Source organism: Falco peregrinus, chromosome 11 (genome assembly GCF_023634155.1).
Source record: "Falco peregrinus isolate bFalPer1 chromosome 11, bFalPer1.pri, whole genome shotgun sequence".
NCBI classification, from domain to species: Eukaryota; Metazoa; Chordata; class Aves; order Falconiformes; family Falconidae; genus Falco; species Falco peregrinus.
The window spans coordinates 14,399,907-14,424,960 of NC_073731.1; the positions used below are offsets into that span (position 1 = coordinate 14,399,907).

At 43.0% G+C, this 25,054-nt stretch overlaps 1 protein-coding gene across 1 annotated transcript in view; it reads right to left on the reverse strand.

Annotated features, from left to right (window-relative positions):
* Positions 1–10,407: 10,407 nt before the first annotated feature.
* Positions 10,408–25,054, reverse strand: part of LOC101915403 (potassium channel subfamily K member 16) — a 35,244-nt gene continuing 20,597 nt past the window's right edge. Inside the window, exons 6-7 of the mRNA XM_055816427.1 lie at positions 20,376–20,490; positions 10,408–10,574 (exon numbers count right to left, since the gene is read on the reverse strand). Coding sequence (XP_055672402.1) covers positions 20,460–20,490 — 31 coding nt within the window. The 3' untranslated portion in view covers positions 10,408–10,574; positions 20,376–20,459. The remainder of the gene's footprint in view (positions 10,575–20,375; positions 20,491–25,054) is intronic.

Genomic DNA, 25,054 nt, shown 5'->3' on the forward strand with positions numbered 1-25,054 from the left:
CTTCAGTGTTGCCTCTGGTGGCAGATTTGTACAACCCTGACTTTATGCATTGAGCCTTCCTATTCACTCAGGCACATGGCTGTCTGAAGCCTTTCTGTGATCACTGACTCAATACAGACCAATTCATTTATTTGAGAGATGTTTTCTGAAGGTATTTCAGAAAGGAAATGTATGAACCTAATCAAGTTTGATAAGCAGGCTCCTTAGGAATGAGTAACAAACTCCACAGGCTTCTCTCCTTCTCCACCTCTTCTTTCCTATTATTTCCACACCCCACACCCCCCCCCCCCCCTTTCTGTTTTCATTTGTTACAGCTTGATTTGGTAAGCATGCTCTTGTTTTAATTTAGAGATTTTGGAAACTTGTGTTACTCAAGAACTAAATGTTATGTTCCAGTGAGTTTAAGTCAGTAGCAGGGAAGAAACAGGTTACGTATTACCACAAAATTTAAAACCGTTTCAAAGCCTCTCTAACTTACACTGCATTGCTTCTGCCCGAAAGGTTAGCTCCAGCATCTAGACTCTAGCACTATAGATCCATCAAATTTTTACTGGGAAAGTCTTCTGGTACAACTTCCCTTAAAAATAAAGGATCCTCAGCTCAAAACTTGAAAAGGAATAAAAACTTTCAGAGACCCTATCTGCACATATATTAACATCAACAGCTTTAGAATACAATAATCCTTTGAAAACTTGTTCACCATTGAAGATCTTAAAACAGTTTCCGTGTGTTTTCTTAAGGTTCATTTGTCCTATTCCAGTATGCACATTTCTGAATGCCACGTTGCTGCTGTCTCCTCCAACAGCAGCGACAGCTTTTCAGTGGCTCTTGCTGCAACACGGATTGACCTCAAAGGTATCAGAGATCATCTCTACCTGCTTATTGCTAGCCTAAAACGTGTATCAGTTTATCTCAGAAAAAAACTAAAGCCAAATCAGCTGTTTGGGTCTCAGTCCTAAGAGATGAGAATTTTTAAGGGCATAGATACTGTTCCATCTTTCTGGGAAGCTTTTGAATCTTTGCCCAGAACCACACAGTGTAACAGATAGTTGCCTAGACGTTCAGACTCAACTCTGTTTTGCCTGTAAGTTTCCACTACTTATATGAGATAGATAGATATACATTAAAGAAAAAAAAAAAAAAGGTAAAAGAAGAAATCTCCTAAAACAAAAAAAGTACTCAAGAGCAATTACAAAAATTATCTGCCTGATGCTACCTCACACACAGCCAGGACTACTAGAAGGGGAGACACTATCAAGCACATGGTTCCCTAAGGCATGGCGTAACAGTACTGAAAACCACCAGTTTTTATTGTATCCCTCTCTTCCATCAGCCAGAATATTTATTTACAGAGATGGCAGGCTCATATTATATTCCTAATTACATTACAATGTTACCCGGATTCAATTGGTAAGTAGCCACCTGTACCGATTTTAGTCTCTAATTCAGAAAGGGTAAACAAAAATGAGGTTTGCCTTACCTGAAGTGTGTCAGAGATGAAGCACTGAATCCTTTTTCTGGAACTTGCAGGCAGATATGACGGGAGGCTACACCAAGCTGAAAAGCTGAACGTTACTGAACATTTTTGGAATGACACAATGCTCTCTAAACATCTGGAGGACCCCCTCCAAAAAAACTCCACACCTGTATCTGCTCTGTACCACCCTTTGTATAAAGCTGTTCCCTGATTGTGAGATAAAAATAGGGTCTATAAATTGCCCAACACAATGGAACCTAAATCTTGGTTGATACCTGCATAGATAAAGGAAAATTCTACAAGTTTTTATGAAAAATGTACATAGATAACCCCACTGAGCTCACTCAGACTGGGAAGACCCATTTTTTCTCTGGGAAGAATCAAGTCTACCAGGCCTGCTGAGAGTCCCAGGTGAATGTTAATGGAGATACTTTGGAGAGAGTGGCAGGCTGTGGACTATGGACTACGAGGAGGGAGATGGCTTGACTTTGAACCACAGAATCACAAAATGGTTGAGGTTGGAAGGGATCTCTGAAGGTCATCTGGTCAAACCCCCCTGCTAAAGCAGGGCTACCTACAGACAGTTTTCCAGGACTGCCTTGAGGTGGCTTCTGAGTATCTCCAAGGATGAAGACTCCACCACCTCTCTGAGCAACCTGTGCCAGTGCTCAGTCATCCTCATAGTGAGAAAGTCTTTTGTGGTGTGATGCTTTTGTGGAAGATGCTGTGTTTCAGTTTACGTCCGTTTCCTGGTCCTGTCACAGGGCACCACTGAATAGAGCCTGGCTCCATCCTCTTTACACCTTCCCTGCAGGTGTTGATATACATTGATGAGATCCCCTTAAGCCTTCTCTCCTCTAGGCTAAAGAGTCCCAGCTCTAAACTGAGCTGCGATATCAGTTGTACAGTAGGGTATCAGTTGTAAGATAAGATCTCATCAGCCAATGACTGTGAGAAAAACTTCATCCTGGATTTTTTTGACTCAGAGACCATCATGGAAAAAGGGCTTTTTTGTTCTAGTCTAGGGATCTTAAAATACTGTAGTCAACTGGACTATTAAAAACTGCACAGTTGTGAGCAGTCTGCACTATGTTGCTGTAACATCTTACTACGTATTTATGGACATATCTTTCCCCAAGGGGTAAACATCTCTTTTGGACTAGCTGAAAGAGCCAGCAGGACAAACACTGAGGCTGAAGCCAGAACTTGTCCTCGGAGTAGGGGAGGTAGAGAGAGGCCTATTTTCTTGCTTTAAGGGATTGATTTCCTGGGAAACTGTATAAGGTCAGAAGCACATTATGCTCTATGTGATTGTGAAAAAGCCTCTGGACACTGATGTTACATAAATATTTCCAACTACCGTTACTAACCAAACCTGTTTCCAGCCCCTGCTCCTCCCAAGGAAGAAAACAGGATAAAAGGAAAGAATTGACTTGTGAAGAGTAATAGCAGTGAAAGTCCAACCTGAAATCATTAGTGGAAACTGCACATTTACCCAAACAGGAAAAAACATTTGTCCTGGTTTTGGCTGGGATGGAGTTAATTTTCTTCTAAGTAGCTGGTGCCATGCTGTGTTTTGGATTTCATACGAGAATAATGTTGGTAACACACTGATGTTTCAGTCGTTGCTAAGTAATGCTTACTCTAAATCAATGAGTTTTCAGTTTCCCATGCTCTGCCAGTGAGCAGGTGCACAAGGAGCTGGGAGGGAGCAGAGCCAGGACAGCTGACCCCAACTAGCCAAAGGGATATTCCATACTATAGGATACCATGTTTAGTATATAAACTGGGGCAGGGGAGAGGGCATTGGCCAGGAGCTGCTTGGAGACTGGCTGGACATTGATCAGCAGGTGATGAGCAATTGCACTGTGCATCACTCATTTTTCTTGGGTTTTATTCTCCCCTGTTTCTTCATTACAATTGTTATTATTGTTATTATTATTGCATTTTATTTGATTTCAATTGCTAAATTGTTCTTATATCAACTCATGAGTTTTACTGTTCTCTGATTCTCCTCCCCATCCCACTACAGAGGGGATTAAGTGAGCAGCTGAGTGGCACTTAGTTGCCAGCTGGGGTTAAACCACAACACATTACAAAAAAAAAAAAATAATCAAGGAGCATCTGTAATTTTCCAATGCAGATTACAGCAGACTGCAAGTCAGCTGTGACAAGAATGATAACAGCACCATGCTTTTGTTTTCTTTATTTTACCCTTGAGCAGATAACCTTTCATATTTTGGTAGAGTAGACACATTGGTGATGATGTTTTTGTGATGTTGCAAAACTCCCCTTTCTTCTCATCCCTCTGGGAACAAATTATTCCATGTCATTTAACCACAACACAGCTTTATAAAGAACAGAAAGACTAGGGCCACAGCAGTTTGCAGGGATTCAGATACAATAATATCTATTGTCTGTATCAAAAGCTGCCTGAGGAACTGTCAATAAAAGGATATTCGTAAGTGAAAACATGGTAATTTGGCATCAGAGAACCCAGGCAGAGATGGTATTTGACCCACTTATTTCATATTTTTTCAGGTGATCCAGGACTCAAGCAGGCAACTGCAGCTCTGGAGGTACATGTGCCTTGCAAGCAGGCACCACTGCGCTGACGGTGAGCTGCTGCGTAAGACAACAGCACAGCTGAAGAAAGAAGTGAATCAGCAAGGATTGCTGGGGCAGATATCGAGTCACCTTGAGACCCAACCACATGCTTAGGTTTGTGGCTGAACCCTGACATACAGTGGAAGCATTGAGATCTGTGAAGAATTACTGCTTTTTCCTTTTTTTCAGGACCACTCCTGGAGTTCCTCTTCCTTTTAGCTCTCAAAGGTGTGTATTAGCTGTCCTAAGGCATGCAACTCTGCACTTCAGTGGGGCTAGGGAGCCCAAACTTCTAGGGCACTTTTGAAAAACCTCATCCATGAACTACAAATGCATGGGAATATGAATCAGATGTGATTAATATAATAGACACTTGAATTGGAAAGAAGAAACTCTTGTCATTGAAGATCAGAGGTGGTAAAAATCCCCAGAGCCCGTGACATTTCAAGTTAAAGTTGAAACAGATTTAGCATAGTCATTCCCATGCTTTGCCAGTAGAAACTCTAACTGCCTTCTGGGCATCCAGATTTATGATACAGTTATATTTACTAAGTTCTGTACCTGAAAGAAGGTGCAAAGGATATGCATAGAAGGGTATCCCATTTTATGCTGTGGAACTGAGATTCATCTAAGTTTAAAGAAATACACCTTGGTCTTGTTGTAGGCCAGCCCATTATGAACATTAGTAAAACCTATTTTGTGTATCCATCAGTGAAATAAGACAAAACACAGGAGAAACAGAAAAATTTATGTGAAAAGGTGTTAAAGAAATTACCCAATGTTCAAAAAATTGAAATGTATTTATTTTGCATATTTCCCAACTCTGACCTGAGATTTCTACTACGTCCCTTTCTTATCTCTGCTGCCCACTAAAACAGTATTTGACAAAATATTTATTAGTAATGGATTCGGAAAAAGGCCAATGACAAAAAGGCTGAAAAAAGGTTGACAAGACTAAATTTCATCCAACAGATTCCTTTCCTGCATGTTCTGTTACAATCAGTTCCACCACATATCAACACTCAGACTGGCCTACTCTGGAAGCATTTTTTTCACGACACATGTTCTAGAAGGTAAGGCCGAAGACCGTGAACTTTTCACTTACTGCATTTCTGTGAATCCAGCTATGGATTTCTAATTTCCAAGTCCTGTATTTCAACAGACCGTATTTTCAGTCTTTTCTTCACTGTCCATGGAGTGGACACATCTCCAATCTTGGTCCAATGCAGAACCTGAAGACCCACCCAAATGCTTCGTTCTGGTTTATTGCTACAGTCAAGTTTTCAAAGTTAATCCTCTAGGATGCAAGTGGCACAACAGGAATAAGAAAATGAGAAGATTAGATATGTGTATATAAATGACATCAGGAGTTAGTGTCTATTGGGCCTTTTGTAAATGGCATAATTTATCAAAAGATTTCTGAGAATTTAATGGAATTAAAAAAAAAGAAACAAAACCAGCTCTGTTTCATGATTGCCACAAAGGCCAAATAAGCATGTCTGGCATTCCACAGATGTAGAGATAAGTTGTGCCTATATAAAAGATGTTAGCTAGAAAGATTCATATATGACATAAGAAGCTCGTCAGAATAGCATCTCTTGATTCAGTCTGTTTCTAGATTAAAGTAGCCCTTTGTTAACATTAGCCATGGGATAATGTTGGCACTAGCATTTAAAATTGCCTCTAGTCCTCCTTTTCTGGCTTCCAAGACAGGGCAAAATAAAAAATTATCTAAAAGAATTGCCACATTTAGCTGATGACATTTGGTCTACAAAATACTTTACAAAGGATGAGCCTACATTAGTTCTGCAGTAAGGAAGCCTAACTACCTAACTTCTATTTAATATTTGTGGACCTCTGATGTAGAAATTTCTATTAAAAACCTGAATTATCTATTAGGCACCTCTAACAAGCTCTGCCTCATTGTCATCCACGTACTAATGATCAGAGAGCAAAAGCATGTTACTAGCTTTGGCAAGCACAAGCACACAGGCGATGGAACACATTTGCAGTGACTGCCAAGTGGCTTTAAATACTGCTTTTCGTTAAGTTTTTTAGCAACACGCAGTTTGTTTCCTGCATTAAACGGCACTTGGTCTTCTACTTTGCAAATTCTTCTGCATTTGCAAAATGCCATACTGCAAGAACTTTGCATCCAAAGAAAAGGACAACAGCTTAGTGTTGCATACAGATGTCAAAGCGTACCTCACACACTGAGGGGGACTGGTAGGTAATATCTCTGTAAATCTACTTTTGGCTAAGAGTCCATTGGTAATTATTGGTGGTGCTTCAAGTGAAACTTTTTTTGTCATTTTTTTCTCAATTCAGAATAGGGGAATTTCAAGCCCAACAAACAAGCCTTCACCCTGTGTGAACATCAGGGCAGTTCCATTTGTGCATTTCTAAGTGGTGCATCTCTGGTGCACTAAAACCTATGAGTTACCAAGGGTATATTTCTTCCCTAGAGTGCTTCTGTAGGAGCTGTGTAGGTGTGGGATTCATCTGGTCTTTTTGTTTTTGTGTCTTTGTCATTGCAGATCTCCACATCATGAAGTCCTGTCATACTATTTTTGTTGCCATCCATTAAGTCTTCTGCCATCTCTGTGCTCTTCTTCTTGCACTGACAGAAGTCACTGGAGGTTTCTAGAAAGTTGATGCAAAATTTGATAACCAATGCTAGCCAGGCCATCCCAAACAGGATCCACAGAGAGATTACATTCTTGTACCAGTCTGGATAGGTGCGGTCTGGGTTCATTCCTACAAAAGAATCACCCAAAACATTTCTAGATTGCATCGAGTGCCTCAAAGAAGACATTACATGTAAAGCAAAGACAGTGGAAATATGACCTAATATGAGTGATTTCTATATAAAACATAAAGATGCCATCTACTGAGCATGTGAACAGATGTTGTAAGCAAGTATGTTTCATAACATGTCAGCAACAGCCTAGAACTCCATGGAAATTGTAAAGATTACAGATAAGAAAGAAAAATAAATCCCAAATTACATCTGTGTCAAAGTGAAATGATTCACATTTAAGCGCACGGTTTCATTTCTCTGCTTACCACTCAGCATCACATTATTGTATTGATATGTAACAGGGTTCCCCAGCAGGCAGAGAGGTAAGTGGGGTTTATGTACTGGTGTATGCATCTTGTTAAGCTAGATATAAGCAAGTGAGTGAGTCTCTAAGAGCGGGAGGGAAGGGGCCCGAGCAGCCCTAGAACCTCTAAGAACAACCAAGCCTTGGAAGACAGCTTGAAATTATGATACCTCTGTCTGGTTGCTCAGCTAGGTACTTTGCAATCCCTCTGGAGCAAAGCCATAGTTTTGGTTGTGTTTCCACAGCGTTTAGTACAAAGAGGTTTCTACAAGCTAAGTTAGTGTCAGTAGTAATATTAATAATAATACAGGCAAAGCAAAGCAATAAGCTCAACCCCAGGAAGTGCGTGGGCTACGTCTGTAAAGCAGGCTGGGGTACCCTTACAAACACAGGTAAGGTACAGGACATAAATCAGTGGCAGCAAAGTCTTTGCATGAGCTTTTTCCTGACTGCTTCTCAGGTCCCTTACTTAGCTTCCTTACCTTAGGAAGGTTTGGTTTAGGTATTTATCATCTGTGACTGGCCGTAGGCGGGAATACTGTCCAGTCATGACCTGTACAGACTAGCAGTTCCCAAATCCTGGTCCACGAACTGTTACTGTCTACAAGATTGTGTTAACTAGGAACTGGTCAGTGGAGCCATACTAAACAGCCAATCCTTTACATCCATTTACTGGGTGTTATTATGTGTTTTATAATAAATGTTATACGTGTTTTCAATGTAATGGGACCACAAGACATTTTGAGGTTGTCACTAAGCCACTGATAAACGTTTGGGAGCTAACAACTACTTCTTATGGCAACTACTCTTTGGGCTGGCTTTCTACATCAAGGTGAACTTCAGTGAGGAAGAGTATTACATTAATCCTTCAAACAAGCACCTTTCACTAATGCTGAATGCAAAGGTTTAAAAATTGTTTGCGTCTAAATAATAAATGAAAACAAGAGGGAAGGGCTACTTGAGGCTTCCAAGGAGAAGGCTTTATCCATTGAGACCAACTGATAGGTGCAGTCTTGGGGATTAGAAGATCAGAAGCAGTTTAGGACCTACATGGCACCCTGTGTCCAATAGAAGGGCTTATGGAGTGTGTAAATTAACAGATTCCAGGATCAGTGAGAGAAGCTTACATCAATATTCCAAAATAAAACAGGCTAGGGACTACTGTATGGCTTCAAATCCAAGTGCCATCACCTGGCTTGTTTATCCACCAAAACCAGAACAGCTGTTTCCAAAGTGAACACTGCGCATCACTCCTAGCATATGATATCCCCCAGAATTTATCTGGTTCTGAACAGTGCCAGAGATCACACTAGTGGGGAAACAGCATGACAGTCACTTGAACCTGTGCCCTGACCTTACATATTCTGGGACATAAACCACAAACAGGATTGTAAGCCCAAGGTGGTTTGGCCTCTACATACCACAGGTCACTGACTTATTCAGTTATTCCCATACTGAACCTATTCCCATACTGGTGGTACGCCAGTTACAAAGGCACCACAAGGGTGAAGGTATGTCTGGAAGTGGGAGATATACTAGTGAAGAGCTTCAAAATTAGTTATCAGGAACTGAGAGAAGTGAAGCTGCTGCAGCACAGAGTTCAGCATCATCTATAAAATAGCACAGGAAAATGCTGAACTGGCTAGCTTTTCTTAAGCTCCATCTGGCTACCCTTACCCAAGCTAACTTGATTCCAGCTCATTTAAGTGTGCCTACACAAGCTCTAGTCATACTTTTGATGCATTAGAGAAGTCCTAAGGTAACCGCTGCTAAGCTGGCTAAGCATCAAGCAAGAACTACGAAGAAAAGAAAATTAAGAATCTGTCATAAGATGTTTTAGTCTTTCTGTCTTCCAGGGATTCAAGGGTGCATGTGTTTCTATAATCAATTTGTTTTTAATGAGAAAGTCTTTATCAAAAAGGTGTGTCCTGTGTTTCAGCAAATGCATCGGGCATGGGTCCAAACCCATTTCCTCTGGCAAAGGGCTTTGGCAACCAAAACTAGGCTGTGCCTGGTGCCTGACAGTCTACACCTAAGTGACTTAAGCTGCCTTTTAGACAGCAATTGTCTGGGATTTTGACAAAGGAAATGGTCACTGTCCGCTAATGGTGATGCAGAGCGGCATCTGCTTAAAACAAATAGCTGCTGATGCACTGGAGCACACCAAGTGCACCATCTCTGACAGCTGTGATTAAAAACATAGCACTCCCGACTGCTGTTGTAGTCATTCATGGGACAGATCACCTGAATGCTGGAAGATTACTCATTGACTGGGAAACAATTTCTTTGCTCTTCCACAGGTGGCATTGCTATCTCAGAAATCATATCTTCTCCAACCTGTCAAATGCCGACTACAACTTATTTATCATCAAGTCTGTGGATTGCTAGTGGTGTAAAACTGCCAAGCTGGGAGCTTCATATGCCACACATTTGGCTTTGATGTTTAGTAGGTGAAAACAATGAGATGTGAACTACTCACCAATCACGTAATCTCCAAACCCTATGGTGCTGAGGGTAATGAAGGAATAGTAGAAGCCTTCTTCATAAGACCAGCCTTCTTTGTCAGAGAACAACAAGGGAGGTAGCAGGAGGAACAATAACAAGCCAGTTACCAGTGCACAGGTCTTAATCAGGAGGGAAGCTTTTTTCTAGTAAAACAGGAAAAAAAAAAAAAGAGAAGAGACTATTACAAGAAGGGTGGCAGTGAAAGTCCAGCTCAGTTTCTTGAAAATGATCCTGGACTCCATAAAAATACACAAACATTTACGACGTTCCACTAGAATAAATGGTGTGGCTCTCCCAGTCAACACAAACTGGGCATCACTTTCATGAGTCCTAGATTCATGCCAGTTTAAAGGCTATTCTACAAATGATCCCACATAACTTACACATGCAATTCTAACTGTGAATGATTACAAACACACCAGATTTTCTAGGACTGTGCGTGGCTCTAAGGCTCTAGCACTTCTGTTGCTGTAGGGGAAGCCATTCATCACGGAAGTTCCCTCAGTTAATAAACAACCTTATCTGACACCTCATAGGGCTGTCATAAACTAAATTTATTTGCTTCCAGTTATTCCTGAGTATTATTGCTTTTTTTGGCCAAATAGGTAAGCAGGCTGTCCTTGTTAGTCAGAGGATCCCAAATAACAGACAATGCCCTTTCTGGTTTTTCTTTCCTGAACTTGAGGGTGAGGCATACCCGTCTATGTTGCTTACCTGCCAGTGAAACACCTCCTCTAGGCGATGGGCGCAATGCTGAACCCCCAAGAGCATCAGCTGCCCAATTTCATTCAGGAGTACAAGGTTCAAGGGGATCCCAAAGAGTGCAAACAAGGTGCAGAAGATTCGACCAGCCACAGTGCTGGGGCTCAGGTTCCCATAGCCTAGGCAGGGAAGGAACGAGGTGTTAAATCTAAAACATTCTTTGCTTGCCCTCCTCCCCCAGAGGGGTGAACCTCTATCTTCTACAAAAGTTAGACGAGAAGGTCACTGCTCAAAAAGGACATTTTTTATAAATAACTGTAAGTTACATCCATTGTTTGTCATATCCTCTTGTAGGCTGGAAAATAACATTTCTTTCCCTGCCAATTTTGCTTAGTTCCTTTTCCATTTACCAGTGAATTTCCTCTCCCCTACCCACTGTCCTGGCTGGGATCTGACGTAAATGCAAAACTTCCGTTTAGTTCAGTTTTTGTAAGCATTGTTGGCATAGGGTTTGCTGGTAAATGATCCTGCATGGCTATCAGATGGTCTCTGAATCACAACAATAGTGTTTTAATTATAACAACCTTTTTCTACCTTTGTCCTACAGGACTAGCGAACTTAACACTACCTCCTTCCTTATACTCCTCTTTCGCACCACACCTTAAGCTTAAATTGTCAAAATGGTTGCCTAGAGTCAATAAACCCAAAGAAATTATATTTAACCCGAGTAAAACACTTCAGACAGAAAAAAAAAAATGTTTGAAATTTTGCCTTTTTCTTCTAGTCGTATGAACTGGTCTGATAAAAGGTACTGCCCTGCAAGCACAGCTTTGCTTGGATCCTTAAAGCATCATGACTTCAACATCACTGGGGCAATATTTGTCTTCTTTCCCCGCATTTTCTTTTTAAAAAAATCCTGTAAATTTGCACTTGCACTTCCATAACTTCAAGTGTTTTATGCCACAAGAAAGCTGTGTTTAAATTTGGTTTATTTCACAGCATGCATTTTAAGACAGGGAAAGGACTAATGCATGACAAGAGATTCAGCGATGGCTTGGTTGGAAGGGACCTTAAAGATCATGTAGTTCCAACCCCCTGCCATGGGCAGGGACACCTTCCCCCAGACCAGGCTGCTCCAAGCCCCATCCAACCTGGCCCTGAGTGCTTCCAGGGATGGGGCATCCACAGCTTCTCTGGGCAACTCGTACCAGTGTCTTGCCACCCTCACAGTAAAGAATTTCTTCCTAATATCCAATCTAAATCTGCCCTCTTTCACTTTAAAGCCATCACCCCTTGTCCTACCACCACAAGCCCTTGTACAAAGTCCCTCCCCACTTTGCTGCAGGCCCCTTTAGGCACTGGAAGGCTGCAGTAAGGTGTCCCCGGAGCCTTCTGTTCTCCAGGCTGAACCACCCCAACCCCCTCAGCCTGTCTTCAGACGAGAGGTGCTCCAGCCCCCTGATCATCTTTGTGGCTTCCTCTGGGCTCACTCCAACAGGTCCATGTTCTTCTTCTGTTGGGGGCCCCAGAGCTGAACGCAGCACTGCAGGTGGGGTCTCACGAAAACAGAGTAGAGGGGGAGAATTGCATCCCTTAACCTGCTGGTCACGCTGCTTTTGATGCAGCCCAAGATACAGTTGGCTTTCTGGGCTGCCAGTGCACATTGCTGGGTCATTTTGAGCTTCTTGTCCACCAGCTCCTCCAAATTGTTCTCCTCAGGGCTGCTCTCCATCCATTCTCTGCTCAGTCTGTATTTGTGCTTGGGATTGCCCTGACCCACATGTGGGACCTTGCACTTGGCCTTGTTGAACTTCACGAGGTTCACGTGAACCCACCTCTCAAGATCCCTGTGGATGGCATCCCTTCCCTTCAGCATGTCAACTGCAGCACACAGCTTTCTGTGACTTGGGTGGCATGGCTGGAGCACTTGCCAGTGAAGATCAAGTCAAAAAAGTCATTGAGTACCTCAGCTTTCTCCATATCCCAGGTAACCAGGTCTCCCGTTTCCTTCTGGAGGGAGGGCCCACACTTTCCCTACTCTTCCTTTTACCACCGATGTACCTACAGAAGCTTTTCTTGCTGCCCTTGTTGTCCCTGATCAGATTTAATTCTGTCAGGTCTTTGGCTTTCCTTAACCTGGTCCCTCTGACTTAGCCAGTCAGAGACCTGTGGCCCTGACTACATTTCCAAATCACCTCCACTCATTAGCGATTTGCGTATGTCCTTATACAAGATTGACATAGCCTGGCAAAACTTATCTTTTCACCCCAAATAATGCTATCCCCTCCCACCTACACCCAACTGCTGGTGCAGTGCAAGCACAGAGGTGCTCCCGTCACTGATGTCTTGCTACCATGCTTGTAGGTGGTACAGCCCAGGGCAAGAGAGCAGCCCCCAGGAGGGAGACATCCAAGGGCTGAGCTCTGTATGCAAGGTAAGTGGAAGCACAAACATCCACAGCTGACTAGATGGAGTCCCATTCCTTCACTAACCTCTGTCCCATGCCAGTAAGCCACTGACCAACAACATAGAAAGGTGTGTGACAATGAGCTTGGGGCATCTACATGTTCTGTGCAAAGTTTTGCACTCATAAAATCTCTCCCCGTGGCAACTCTGCAAACAGTTAATTCTGCACATGCACTGGCAAACTACTTCCAGAAAAAGGCCTGGCAGTAAACTGTTTCACAGTATGTATACAGGCTGTCTTTTCATCTCGTTCCTACCCCCACAAATTCAAAATTTTACTATCTGGAAGACCTTACCTCCAGTAATTTTGGGCTTGATTTGTGAGCCCCTGGGTTTAATGGATATCGTAACACGTAAAATACCTCCAAAGTGATGGCTCCAGCAGCCTGTCCCTGGGAGGGGGCAGAGCATCCCTTGGAAAGAATGGGATGCTGTTACTAACTAGAGATTGTTTTGAAATACAGTTAAAGTAAGGGGCTCAAATAAGCCTGTACAGCAGCCTTGATTCCAGTGCTATGTTCTTCACTTACAGGCAGCTCTGCTATGTTTACACACTTTTTGCCACTGCATCCAATTGCTGACTCCTGCCAGCTTTCACCATTTCTAGACTAACAGGTGCGATAGAATGAGACATATGCAGGCAAGTACAGCTGGTAGATGACCCCCATCTAAGTGAATTTAAGGGACATGTGCCTGGTGTGATCTGTTTCACACTGGTTATGCCACATTTCAGTGGATTGGTTCCAGTTTCTCTTCCTTATGGAATCAGGGTGCTTTGCAGGCTGGTCTGAACCCAAGAGAAAGCTGGGGGACATCTACTGCAAGGCTGGAGTCTGAACATGAGTCACATACATTTTTTTGTATGGCCAACCATTCCCAAGGTTGTGGGTTTTTTTGTGCACTTTTTTTGTGGTTCTTTTCCTCCTCCTTCCCTTCTTTTCCTTCTATATCAAGTTTAGAAAGACTGTGTAATAGCTTTGGAAGTTCTTTTTACCAGAGCTTTCCAGGTTATCCAGTCTCAGGAGAAAAATGTCAGATGAGAAGACAACAGGTCCATGATCTCAGGTAACTACATGAAGCACAGCAGCCTTCAGGGACCCTACATAGCGATGACTGGAGAATATCTAAGGTTAAACTGTACATTACATTTAATTTAGAACACCAAATTCAATGATGTAAAAAAGTCCAGTGTGCACAGTAAGTCCAGCACACCAAACACCAGATCTGCTTTTTGTATGACTTATCTGGTTCTCCTTTCCCTGGGGCTCAGTAGCTCAAAATAGTTTTATTAAGACTTGGTAAGCAGTTGTTGTACATATGCCACAAATCCATGTTCCATTAGCTTTTTATAGAGGATACAAATTTGGATCAAAAAGCACAGGAGACTTCATATTATGCAAAACAGCCAGCTATTTACATCTGGCTAACGACACTCCCTTGCCTTTGGACTAGACAAATAGATGCCAACTTAGTTTTTCATAAGCCTCAATTGTCATAAAACTCAAGCAGGAATGAATAAATGAGACTTACTCTCTTCAGTAAACTGCAAGAGGGTACCAGTGTCTTATACCATTGAGGGCTATGCATTAGAAGACCCGAACCAAATTCAAAGACTAAACCAAAGTACACTGGCAGCTGTGTCACATCGCTCATGAACCTGCTGCTGGGATGTCACCTGGTACTCGCCTGTGCCAAGAGACACTAAGGGATGCTCTTGACTACACAAAGGTCCAAGTGTAAGCATTTTCACTGAAGGGGCTGGATTACATGCCTGTATAGATTCTCTCGTTTTGAAATAAAGTGCACTGTAACTTAATTTTCCTTAGAAGGAGCAAGATAAGAGGGGTTTTATTTCTAACTGTTCATATCTACATGCTTTAACTTGTGTGCTTCTGTTACACATACTGAGAAGATTCAGTTTTATTTTCCTGCTTGCCCATTACATTCCTGTACCTAAGGGATTCAGAGGCTCTGCAGACTGCTAAGAGGAGGAGACTGATGTGCAATTAACAGATTATTAGTAAAAGATCTCTTCATTTGCAAGCCAGTATCCTACTCGCAGTGCCCCCAGTTCAGCTGAGGCAACTGCTGCTTCCTGCTAGCCACAATGGGAGGCTTGTTTGGCTCCCATTCTCACTGCCCGGACATAAAAGAGTATTTAAACAAGAAGTGCTTAGAATGAAAAAAAAATAAAAATCTTTCGCAGGCTGAAAAGCATCTGCAAATTCACCAAATAATTTTAGCTGGGGGGGGAAAAAACCCACCCAAAATTAGATTTAAAACAAAAGCTGGAGGAATACCTAGTTACTTCTCTAACCAGTAACTTCATCAGTGAGCATTCAAACACACTTTTGATGTGATTTGGTTTAATTCTTTCTCCTACCTGAGTGGATACAAGCCTTCACTTCCCACACAGGAAGGACCTAATGCCAAATTTACAGAATGTTTTTGTTGACAGTGTTTTGCTTTGAACACTCAGCCAAGCCTGGGAGCCAGGTGTCTCACCTAACACACCAGCGCCTGATCCACAGGGCCATTGGGCAGTTCAACAAGGGGTGTCAGTGCTAGAATTACCTTATTTTGCGTTACACATTTAAATACTTGGAGAAAGATGGTCCACTTGGTAGTCAGGGTGATCTCCAGTGAGCCACAATCCTATTCTTGCAGGCACAGGAGGAAATTGCACAGTGGTCTCCTGCACCCTCAGGGAATGCTCAAACCACCAAGCTGCTCCCATCACCAGCTCCTCCAACACTTTTCAGGAGATCTAAACTTTTCTTTTCTCTGTGCTCCTTACAAGTAACCTGAATGTTTTAATCTGGGCTAAATGAAAAGTTTTGTTTATGATGAATTCAACTGTTGCATTGAGAAAAAACAAAAATATCCAAATTCAGTTTAGATGGAAAAGAGGTATTATAATTCAGCAGAAAAAAACCCCTAAACCAACCTATCAATTACTCACACAGCCTTAAGACATGTTTGCCTGGTTCCTGAAAATGTGAGCATGGGCCCAGCTTAGCTGGGAGGTGTCCCTGGTCAAGCCCTCAGTAACCTGGTCTGACCTCATAGCTTACTGCTCTAAACAAAAGGTTGCACTAGAGACCTTCTGAGGTACCAGAAAACTTGAAATTCCTAATGTTTGTTAGGATCATAGGATAATTCAGAGGTCATTTGGTACCACCTACATTCAACTGAACATCAGCAAGTCCGGAGTTCCTATCCTCCTACAAACTTTCAAATCTCTCTGCAAGCGCTATCTACATAAAACAAATGAATGTGCTTGGCTTCAGGCTTCTCATGGTATTTCACATTAAACCCACCAAGTCTGCTCTCAGGGCAGGAACACTTGTCAGCTGGACACAGCCACTGAGCTCAGAACACCTGATCCGGGAAGTCACAGTTATTTCCAATTCATGCGTCCATGGAAGATGGCTTTGCTAAGACCTTCCAGTTGTGGTAGAGAGAGAAACAGGACTCAGAAGCCCCAAGCAGCTCCAGTACTTGCATTGGCACCTCAGTTTTATGAACAGAACAAACCAAAAAATTAAACGATTTGATTTTAAAAGCTAGTGGTGGCAGAATCTCAGAAACTGTGTTTTGTATTCAGAAGCTCATGGGGACAATACTCTTCCTTCTCCTCCTAGGCTAGCACAGACAACAGTCAGTCTCATCACAAATCCTTTCCCTAGCACCTTCTCTGAAGTTACACCACCCTGTGGTTGTTTGATTTCAGGAACTTTCATCTTGTGCCCAACTCTGAATTTGCTTTGACCTGTGCCCCATTAGTCCAAACTAACTAGGAGGACAGTAAACACAGAAAGGAGAGACTTTGGGACAGCAAGGGATAAAGATGTCAGAGATAAAACCAGCAGCCAGTTAGTCTCTCTTTCTTTAATCTTGTTTAATACTTCAGCTCCAAAGGAACTCTGAAGATGATTCTTAAGGCACTGGAGAGAGGGGGTCCCTATGGAAACATCTGCAGAAAGTGAGATTACATACAAGATCTGACATAACACATCAGAGACAGCAATGAAGAAAGCATGGAAGCTTAACAATGTTGACAAGGCATCAGCAGAAGGCCAGGACTGCCCTTCCCACACGATCAAAAGTTACAAATGCAGCTCCATTCAGATGATCAGATTGGCCAAAAACTACGTAGGCTTTGGGGCACTTGTTTAAACAACAGAATTTGGTTCATACATATCTGTTTTTTAAACCTTTGGGACTAGGGTAGCAAGTGTGTCCAGCTTGCAGGTTAGAACTTTGCTTTTTAAACAAAATTTGCATACTACTTTTAATCACTAGTGGAAATGGATGAGGCTTTCATTTAAATGTGTCCAGAGAAGGGCAACGAAGCTGGTGAAGGGTGTAGAGAACAAGTCTTACGAGGAATGGCTGAGGGAACTCGGGTTGTTTAGTTTGGAGATGAGGAGGCTCAGGGGAGACCTTGTTGCTCTCTACAACTCCGTGACAGGGGGCTGTGGGCAGGTGGGGGTCTGTCTCTTCTCCCAGATAACAAGTGACAGGACAAGAGGAAATGGCCTCAAGTTACATCAGGGGAGGTTTAGATGGGATATTAGGAAAAACTTCTCCACTGAAACGGTGGTCAAGCACTGGAACAGGAATCATCGTCCCTGGAGGTGTTTAAAAAAACCCATGTAGACGTGGTGCTTAGGGACATGGTTTTAGTGATGACTTGGCAGTCCTGGGTTAAAGGTTAAACTTGATGATCTCAGAAGTCTTTTCCAACCAAAATGATTCCATGATTCTAAACGGAAGAAGGGTACAGCACAGATGATGCTGAAAATGCAGGTGTGGGGGATTCAAACTGTCAGTGGAGAAGCTAATGTCCCTCAGCTGGTGTTAACAGGGAAAGAAGCTAACATCCCTTCCTGTATCCCAGTGAGAGAGTGTTCTGGTAAGGACTTGAGAAACACACTAAGCCTTCTGAAGGGCGTTAAAGCACCTAAAGCAGAAAACAGAAGCTGACAGAGTGGAAAGAACAACTCATATAGGGAAGTGATGAAGTCAAAAGTGAAAATTACTTTGGCAGTGCTGTTTGAGAAGACCAAGTTAAAAATAGCTGATGCAAAAACCACAAAGACATTATGGCATGTAAGAGGCCAGCAAGGCACAAACAGCATTAGTTGCAGAGAAAAAAAATGGAAGAGGCAAACAGGACAAAGAAGGACTTCCAGCAGCCTGAACATGTGGAGTAGATTCCACCCAGATCCTTCATCAAAGCCACTATGTAGTACCCCTAAACTCCTGAGACTCTCTCCTCCATTACCAGTATAACTCTACCCTTTCTGAGCTCATTTGCTAGAATGTCTTTAACTCCTATACATTAATCTTGTGAAGCTGGACCTGCTTTCAGCGGTTCTATACTCACAGCCTGGGATAAACTCTTCATTGCCACATAAGGACATAAAAATCTCAACAAACCTTCCTCAAAAAACCTTAGCTGTGTCATCTACCCCATAGTCATGCCTTGTACATGAAGCTTCCTACTGCGAACCACGCCTCTGAACTTCATTGTGTTCTTTGGAAAGGACCTCATCTCTTTAGTTGACATCATCAATTACCCTTCTCAGTCATGCAGTGATGTCTGGGCCGATGGGGCTGCACCAGCCACTATCTCAAGAACCTGCATAAAGAGCGATGGGTAACAGACTCAAGGTGAGGCTCCGAGGCCATCTGTATTTTCCTCTTCTACAACATACTGTTACTGATGGAGTGTGAAGACATTAACCTGTACGCAGTTAACAATTTAACTTGAAAAAGCAAAATCAAGGGCCAAGTTCTCTGCATAGAGGTGACTTGTACAGCATTCTCAACTCCACAACTTGAAAAATCATGAACAAGTCCCTACGGTCACGGCATCAGCTTTAAAAAGATGAGATAGAGAGCTGTAATACTTGGTTCTTTTTATTTGCTCCTGCTATCAAGTCAGTGTCTTTGTCCTTGTGTGTCCCCCTACCCCAACACAGCAAGAAGAAAAAGGGAAAAAAGATCAGTTTAGGCTTTCATGGAGTCACAACCAGAAATGTTTAGTTGAGATCTCTGCCAACATCACAAAACCCCCTTCTATTTGTACATGACAAATTCGATTATTCCCGAAATGAACTTAAATTGGTTGTGGTAAAACAGAGTCACTCTGACAGCTTAGAAACCGATCAGGACTGACTGCTCAGGCAAGCAAGGCAGCTCCGGGCAGATGCTCCGTCCCGGCGGCGGGCGGGAGCTGCTGCGCTCGGTGAGCCTCCACCGCCACCCTCTGGTACAGCCCGCGCCCCGGGCCGCCTGCCCAGCGCAGGAGCTACACGTGCGAAGGAGCAAGGCAGAAAGATGTACTGAGCCACAGGAGGGTGACCCACCCCCCTTGCAGAAAAAACCCTCTCTCCCCCCCTGAGCTCTTGTTTGGGGGCTTCATGTTCTGAAGCTAATGCCTCTTCAATAACGATCAGAGAAATCAAGAGTGCTCCACCTGGGTGCACAAAGAAAATTCTCGATCTTAAAAAAACCCCACACCAAAACATCCCCCCCCCCAAACAACAACAACAAAAACACACCCAACAACAACAAAAAAACCCACAACCCAACAACAACAAAAAGCCAACAAAAAACCCCAACAGATAAAACCCACGACAACAAAAAAAACAACCAACAAAAAAAAAAACAAACCACAAACTTTATGAAAGCTGAGAGATTCAACACAAATTATGAAACCTGTAAGGGCTTTTTGATATTCAGCCGCCATCTCTCCACACACCCTCCCCTCCATGGTTTTTATAATACTAGGTCACACAGTAAGAAAAAGATGTCAGGGTGAGTTATTAATTGTTTTGGGGACACACAGTGACAATAATTAATAGCATCTGCCTTAAGCAACACTGTACCAAAATACATTTTTTTGTTTCCATTCTCCCAATTATTTTCATCATTCCTTCATGGCTTTGCATTACTCAGCTGGGTTTCAGCAATGAAACCCAATTCATTTTCAAACGAAACCCAATTCAACTGAATCGTTTCAGTTATCCAGCCACTTGACTTTCACCTAAACAAGCAGGTCCTCACCTCATACAGGTAGCAAGAAGAAATAATTCATAAATATAGCCTCCAAAGATTCAACAGCCAGTATTAAGAGTTTTTTAAAATCACTCCCTCTCCTTGTGACAGGAAAAGCTCATCTCAATGCACAACTCGCCTCAGACCTCTCAGGGAGCACGAGGCTTGGGAAAGTACAGGCAGTGTAGCACCATGAAGTCCAGGCCCCCAGACCTGTGTAACTTAGCAGGGATATGTACCCAGCTAATTATTGGCGAGTTGGAGATCATTACTGTGCTAACACTGACCAAGCATTTCTAGGGCTAGGTTCGTGGGTGCTTACCTATTGCATGATACAGACAAGCTACGTGAAGCCCCATGGAGCTGGAGGAGCATCTTACAGTACAGGTCCTCACTCCTGATCCTTTCCCACCTACGAGGCCGCCTTGCAAGCAGAGAACTCTTACCAATGGTCGTTATTGCAGAGATGGAGAAGAAGAAAGACCCACTGAAGTCCCACCTGCCCAGGCTAGTGGTGTTTCCCTGGAGGGTTATGCCGCTTTTGTAGGCTTGGATGATACCCTGCAAAGAGACAATAATATGAGATCCCACAAACCCCCTTATGGCAAGTTCATGTGACTGGCATCTGCAGTGCTGGCTGGTAAAGTCACAAACTACAACTACTTCCAACCCTGTTGTTTCCCTTTCAACAGAGCATATCCTGTGCCTTAGAGACTAAAGAGCTAAGAGGTCAGAAAAGCCAAAAGCCAACATACTGGTTCTAAGGACAAGGCATCTACAGCATAAAAGAAAGTTGCACATGCATGTGTTAGATCATACAGGTAAATGGAGAAGAGATTGGAGGGCAAGAACTACATAAAGGAAGCCTAGCCAGTCAGTTATTAAGACTGCCTGAAGACATATTCCTTAGGAAGATAAAGTGTTTCCAGATGGGGTATTCTGATGGCAGAAGTCCCAGAACAGCAAATATACATGCATATGTAAGTGATACAGATCCCTTGCCTGTACTGGGGAGGAATGCATATGTGTTGTAGGAGATGGAGACTACACAGAATTGCCAGCCTACCAGTATTGGGCACTATAAATATGAATAAATGGATTAGATTAGCATGATGCCCGATTCTGTCCAATCCACCTGGGAAAGACTCAGAAGTTGCTATGCCGAATTGTGCAGTTACACTGAAATAAGATGTCAGATGTCTTAACAGTGTCCACATCTGACTATACCTTCTCATTCTGATGAAGTTAATGATACTGAGTTGTTTCCAAAACAATGTTAATCACAATATGTACAATGAAATTTCACACCCACTGACCAAGAATCCTAGAGAGCTGGTTATCCTTGAATGCAAAGTGTAGCTGAGAATACACAAGATTCATCACCTCCGAGGAACGCATGCAGATACTGAATAATACTATCCTTATCCTAACAATAAGGCTGCTGATAAAGCTTTCATCGTTGAGCATAAAAGGACTCACTCTCAGGTTAGATTTGCAGCCATTGCAGGTTTTACAAAGAAGCTGTAGTTTATACATGTATCAAGCAAACCAGCACTTCAAACCTTCAAAGCAGCGAAGCTTTGTCCCCTTTTACTGATGTAACACACTGCGAGTGAATTTATATAAACACTATACAGGGCTGTGGATTAAAAACTGTTTCCGGAGACCCAAGCAGCAGCTTAACTACAGCAACTATCATCTTTTCTCCAGAGCTACTAGTTCTCACATGAAGAGCAGAGAGCAGCTCAGAGATCAACACATACTTTTCTGAGTAAGAAACATTGTTTGATAGTTGCATTCTCAGAAATAGCTTCACCTACTCAGAACTCGAGGAAATTTAAACCGTTCAAGGTCACATTACAATCTGCAAAATTCTAACAACATGGTCTTCTCGGCACAAGAGAGAGCAGAGAGCCCTTGCTCTGGAAAGGGCTAAGCCCCAGATGCTATAACACATTTATGCTTCCTTCTGTGGGCAGTTGTTGCAGCTTGAGTGGGGCAACTCACAGGAAGAATTAGTATGCAAGCATTAACGACATGAAAGAATCAAGTCCCCCTGCCAAAAAAACCCCAAACAACCAAAAAAACAACCCCAAAAACAGAGAGAAAAGGTTGTATCAGAAAGCCTCCAGTGGGATTTGTTTTGAATAGCTGTGTGTAATTTCTCCCCCACCCCTTCTTCCAGGGCTAGTGTCTGCACTGAGGTTTGTCAGGCTGCACGGGATACAGGCTCTGACCTTTCTCTGTTCTTAAACCTCAGGTCAAGTGGTGTAAGAAATTCTGCAGACAATGGCCTAGTCAGGAATCACCGTCCCCATGAACTTAAATAACTCCCAAACTAAACCACATGGCAAGGGAGACACTGGAATTTTATACAGATGACCTGTATTTTTTTCCCCTCCAGAAAGCGGTGCTTAAATTTGAAAACAAGCAGCTTGTTACTTATTCTCTCAAATGTTCCTTCTGTAGCCTGTGATCTCTAAGTAGCTAGTCTTGAACAGGTGCATACCTGCAGGAACAGCAACAGTCTGGCTCTCAGATAAATTTATTATCAAACTGATCACCACCAGGTACAGCATGCTCATTGTCCGTTCTCCTGCCTGATGTCCTGCTGATACAAGCTCAGCAGCTGACAATGTTACACACAGCATCAAGTTTTTAAAGCCAGAAACACCCAAGAACCAGAGATGACTGCAAGAAACCGTGGCTGAACTGACCCAAAGGAACAGAAACTTCCTTTCTGCAGGCAGGGGAAACGAGCGGCCCGCACAAGACATCGCGTGAGAAGCAAGCGGCACCACCCAAGTCCTTGAGCATTTAATCTCACACCATTGCACCGCTTCCGCTCTGCATGGGTTGGGACCGAGCAGCTGCGAGCACCCACGCCAGCTTTGCGGTGATTTATAGCAGCACACCGTCCTGGCGTCGCTGTCTTAACTTTTCCTGAGGTGACACCGCTGCCAGCGAGTACAGCATTTGTGCCAAGAGCCTGCGGGTAGGCTGAAGTGTTCGCACTAAGCAGCACGATGCTCCTCAGGACAGGCAGGGAGGTACCGTGTGACCATGCCTGGCAAAGCGCAAGCCCTGAGCCCACCGCGTACCAGCTGCTTCCTGGGACTGGGCACTTGGGATGTTTGCAGCGGGTCTCCAAGTGCCTTCACGAAGAAGCCTTGAGCTAACCATTTCCTTGTTAAATCTTGTTATCAAGCATCCAGATAACATCATTAACCATCAGGCCCACTGTGCCTGTCACAGGGACCACTGGATACTCCTATGAATCAAAGCCACTTGAAGAAATGGACACTCCCAAGAGAAACGTCAAGTTCATTACTGTTAGGGAGAGTGAGCCACTGCTGCCATCCTTAGAGACAAAGGTGACAGAAAATTAAAAGACTGATTCTTCTGAGAACAGTAGAACTAATGGGGTTTGCCTCCCTACAGATACGCCCGTAGAGGCGGATTCATGGCAGACAAACCTCGAGATAGCTATGACTACACAGAAATCACTTCTGGCACAGGAAACCATTGGCCAGCAAACTCCTGAAGGCTGAGGGGCATTCAGGGTACTGGTGTACACTTGCCCTAATTTAATGTTTCTCCAGACTTCTGCTTTTGCCTAGTGCTTTTTTTCATAGAAAAGTTTAAAGTGGTTTATCATTTTTGATGGAATGCAAGAAAACCCCAGCTAATAAACACCCTAAAAGAAGAGCTGCATTCTCCCTGCTTTCCCCACTGAAGAGCCATTGATACATTTCTGCTGATGATTTAAAAAAAAACACTTCTGGCCTGTGGGTTCAAGATGCACTAAAAAAGAACTGAATCCTATACATTGGGTCACATCTACATGGCTCACTCAGCCTGGCTTTTCAAGAACCAGAGACTTTTTTTTTGTTTTGCTTTACACCAATGTTGAGGTGAAGTCCTAGGGACTTTCCTTTCTCTCTTAATTAGGCTAGTCATTTATACAGTGTCTGCTCCAAAATGCAAAAAAAACCCCCAAAAACCCAAACACCTAAAATGCACCTAGTAGAAGTAGCATCTCAAATCCAGTGTTCAAGAGCAGATACTCATCTGATCTAAGACCTCAGTCAATACACCAGCTGCTCAAACACAGTGAATCTTGAAATTGCAGAACTTGGGCTTGATATTTTGGGAACTTGAAAGCTCAATGTGTGCAACTCAAAGAAGAACAGGAAGGAAACAGGCAGGTGGTTAATATAATCAGAAAGAAACAGAACTCAGTTCCACTTTGGTTTCTACTGACAGACAAGTTGCACAACATAAAAAAGTAATTTAATTTCTCTGCACTTATTTCTCCCCCCCCACCCCAAAATAATAATTTAGAGTTCACAGTGACTACTGCATTCAGTTCATATTGTCTAGTTTAAAAAAAACCAAACAAAACCAACACACACACACACACACACGCACAAAGTAAGGTTGCTGCTTCTACCAGGACACCCACTTAGGTATCCAGACTCAGCCTATAGAGTTCAGCTCCTTCCAGACATTTGAGCGTTACATCTTTTTCTTTCCTGCAAAATGTTTATTCTTTTCCATTTGCTGTGGAGTTGCTCTACCCTCCAACCCTACTCGTAAGTCCTTCTCATTTACTACGCGTGCTGTGTTATCAGTTCTGGGCAACTCCCAGCTTCCTCCACTGACACGCTTCTGCTCTTCCAGAACCCTCTTATCGCAGGCGGGCCCCTGACGGCTGCAGCATGGCTCCTCAGCACCACGTGCTGCAAAGGGGGCAAACACTGCTTACTCTGACCTCCTTAACAGCAGCTAAAAATTTACTCTTTCATCTCTGTGGTGAGTCACAACTGCACGTGCCACGGGGAATAGCTTCCAAAAAAAGTAGTAAGGATCAGTAAAAAAAGATCAGTAGTGAGGAACGAAGGCATATGTCAACTGAGATGCTACCTTCTTTGCAATATCCACTTTCTTCAGAAAGTGCTTCTCTTTCCTTCTACAATATTACAGCAAAAAATAAAATGTATATAAAGGATTGATCAAACTGATTCTAATTAACTGCCCTCCCATAAGAGCAGCAAGATATACAGTGAAAATAGGGAAAGTGAAGCCACAGAAGATTATGGCCCCATGAAGGATCTCCATAAAA